Source organism: Berghia stephanieae, chromosome 11 (genome assembly GCF_034508935.2).
Source record: "Berghia stephanieae isolate SIO BIC M18660-M18661 chromosome 11, UCSD_Bste_1.3, whole genome shotgun sequence".
Classification (NCBI taxonomy): domain Eukaryota; kingdom Metazoa; phylum Mollusca; class Gastropoda; order Nudibranchia; family Aeolidiidae; genus Berghia; species Berghia stephanieae.
The window spans coordinates 10,156,348-10,159,423 of record NC_088370.1 but is presented as its reverse complement, the minus strand read 5'-3'; the positions used below and the strand labels follow the sequence as shown (position 1 = coordinate 10,159,423).

The window sequence follows — 3,076 nt, the reverse complement described above, 5'->3', positions numbered from 1 at the left end:
CACCTCTCTCTCTCTCTCTCTCTCTCTCTCTCTCTCTCTCTCTCTCTCTCCAAACAAACAGATTTTACAAACAAAAACCCAGGTTTTTTTTTTGTTTGTTTTGTTTTTTTTTTTTCTTTTTTTTTTTTTTGTTTTTTTGTTGTTTTTTTTTTTTTGTTTTTATTTTTTTTTTTTTTGTTTTTTTTTTTTTTTTTTTTTTTTGGGGGGGGGGGGGGGGTTGTTTTTTTTTTTTTTTTTTGTTCCCTATCTACCGATAACCTGGCATCGCGGAAAATTGCCATTTGAAATCCCAAATTTTGCCAAATTTTGCCACAAAAAAATGACAATTTTGCCACAAAAAATAGAAAAATTTGCCACATTTTGCCGTAAAAATTGCCAAATTTTGCAAATTTTGTTAACTAATCGGATAACTTTTTTTCGTTCCCGGGGACCCCAAATACTACAATGATCTGAAGATGCACACAAAAGTCACTCAGGTGCAGATCAGAATGAAAAATGATTTAAAACATCAATCTTAATCTTATATCAAAACAAAAGTACGAAAAACCTGCAAAGAGAGGTATCAAAATTTAATTAAACAAGATATTCATAGGAAATAAAACTGTTATAATAAAGGAACACCAAAGCCTTTAAGTTTGCTTCGTTGAGCCGCCTTCTCCTGTCTGAAAATACAAGATTATAAATGGAGAAGGACCTCTCAGCATCAGCAGAATTAAGGCAGGTGTATATGTATCTCTTTGCCAGCGTAGCAAGATGGGGAACATCTGAGCTAACACTGTTCCAAAAAACAGTCAGATCAAGTGGAATGCCTCCAGATGCCGACACTGCTCTTGGACCAAGAGACTCTTTATATCGAAGTACTTCTACACGAGGTACTTCATGAATACCAGGAATGGTCAAAGAATCAATATCAGAGTCAGCAATGAACACTAAATTGCAAGGATTGAAGAAAGGTATCTCCTTCAATAATTCCATCCCTGGTTGGCCTTCCGTCGATGAATATTTCTCAAGCTTTTCATTGGCCAAAGAGAAAGCTTGACAAAAACTATCCTGGAGCTGAAGCTTGAGATGTTGGTCCAGGTCATGCGGACAGTGTCTTTCTACATCTTGTAGGGTCACATGGCAAGATGAAAACTGGTCCTTAATTTCCATGAGCTTTGACCACGCCTGGTGAAAATAGAAATAAGAATAAGGCAAGGATTAAAAAACATAAGAAAGTATTTTTGTTTTGTAATTCTTTTCTTGCTCTAGTCAAAGACATTCAACTATAATGTTGTGTCCAAAGGCAGAGTTTCAACAAAGATGGAATCGTTTCATTAATAATGATACCTGCTCTTAATCTTATAAAATAAGATTTAAAGGTAGGAGGAGAAAATGAATATTTACTGTCATGGCGATTGGACGTTGGCTTTGGAATACATCAGTAGCTACAACGATGGACTGAGACTGCTGGATTATAAAGCTCATCTCTGCTTGAATTAACTGGCGCTCCGACACCGAGCAGAGGATATCATTCAAGTAGACTAACGACTCTGGAGCCGTGCGCCCACAGTGCTCCATTTCCTTCGAAATGAATGTGGCAAAGTGCTGCAAATTTTTCTCATGGTATGAGACCGCTTCAAACCAACAATTCCATCTGGATTTTGAAAAGGAAGTAAAAGAAATGATGCATTTTTAATTCATTTGTTAAATTGAATTTTTATTTGAAAAGAAGATAACATTATACCTACTTAATCTATCAGTTTTTGGCCTTATAGTATAGTCTGTTGAATTTACCATCATCATATGACTTGACCTAGTGAGGACTAATGTTAGGCATTGACTTTAATGGTTGACTATGACCCTCTTACTTTACCCCGAAATAATTGTGCAAGATAGCTTCCAATATTTATTTTTAAAAATTCTAGTGCATTTTCTTATATCAATGGTTAAAGCAAACTAACTTTGAAATAAAAAAATGATGACAATCTAAAAAGATAACATAATGGAATAATCAATTCTATTAAGCCATAGCAAGCACTTTCCCAGTCAGATACTTAATTAAAGCTCATCTTTTCAACAAAAAAAAAGGGAGCAGATTACTATAACTGTAACATGATACTACTAAATATGTTTACTAACATATCAAATTAGGTAATAAGAATGACTGACCCTCCTATTTGTCAATATCCAATATTAACAATGTGTCACCTTTAGGTGAAAAAAGTTTTTTTAAAGACCCAGATGAATCATGACCAAGAAAGGAAAATTCTCAAAATCTCACCGTGTAGCGATTGGGTTTGGAGGCATCTTTGGAGATTTGACGAGTGGTGTCAGGAATCGCAGATATCTTGCCTTTCTGGCATTGGCGTTCCAAAATATCGCATTTGCAGCTTTGACGAATTTGTTGGTGCGATTGAAGGGCTTTCTGAAGGCATCACCCACTAGGCTCATGATATGAGCCATGCATGTGATATGCGTAGCATTTGGCATGAGCCCTTTCAATACATCATTGAAAGCCTTCCTCATGTATGCTGCATTGTCTGTGTTTACGGTGACGACGTCAGTAAACTTGATGCCAGTGGAGACTAAGCATTCAATTATGGCCGTCGCAACGGTTGTGTGGTTTGTGACAGACAAAAATCTTGTGTCCAAGAGGTAACTTTGGACTTTGTCCACATCAGCGCTCAAGGGTTCCAGTGGTGCAGCTAAGACATTGAGGACAAACCTGAAAAGATAGGCGATACAAATAAGAGAAAACACAAATAACATATAGGGAAGGATGCAAAAGTGATATCATAATTGCTCTCAGCATTTAATTATAGAATTCAAACTAAGGATTCGAACTGATCACTGTGTATGTTGTGTTGTGTAGTACGCCCATATATATATATATATATATATATATATATATATATATATATATATATATATATATATATATATATATATATATATATATGATTGTGCGTGAGTGTGTGTGTGTGTGTGTGTGTGTGTATTCACCTGCCTCCTACTCCTATATATAAATTACTCTTTCGCTTTAGTTTCTACAAACATTGTCAGTCAAAAACAAAAAACAAAACCCACCTTCCAA

At 35.4% G+C, this 3,076-nt stretch overlaps 1 protein-coding gene across 1 annotated transcript in view; it reads right to left on the bottom strand.

The window, feature by feature from the left end:
* Positions 1–260: 260 nt before the first annotated feature.
* The window catches only part of LOC144956550 (uncharacterized), a 4,332-nt gene continuing 1,516 nt past the window's right edge, over positions 261–3,076 (bottom strand). The window contains exons 2-5 of the mRNA XM_078887121.1: positions 3,070–3,076; positions 2,264–2,707; positions 1,387–1,636; positions 261–1,167 (exon numbers count right to left, since the gene is read on the bottom strand). The exon at positions 3,070–3,076 is cut by the window's right edge and continues 249 nt beyond it. Coding sequence (XP_078743247.1) covers positions 574–1,167; positions 1,387–1,636; positions 2,264–2,707; positions 3,070–3,076 — 1,295 coding nt within the window. The 3' untranslated portion in view covers positions 261–573. The remainder of the gene's footprint in view (positions 1,168–1,386; positions 1,637–2,263; positions 2,708–3,069) is intronic.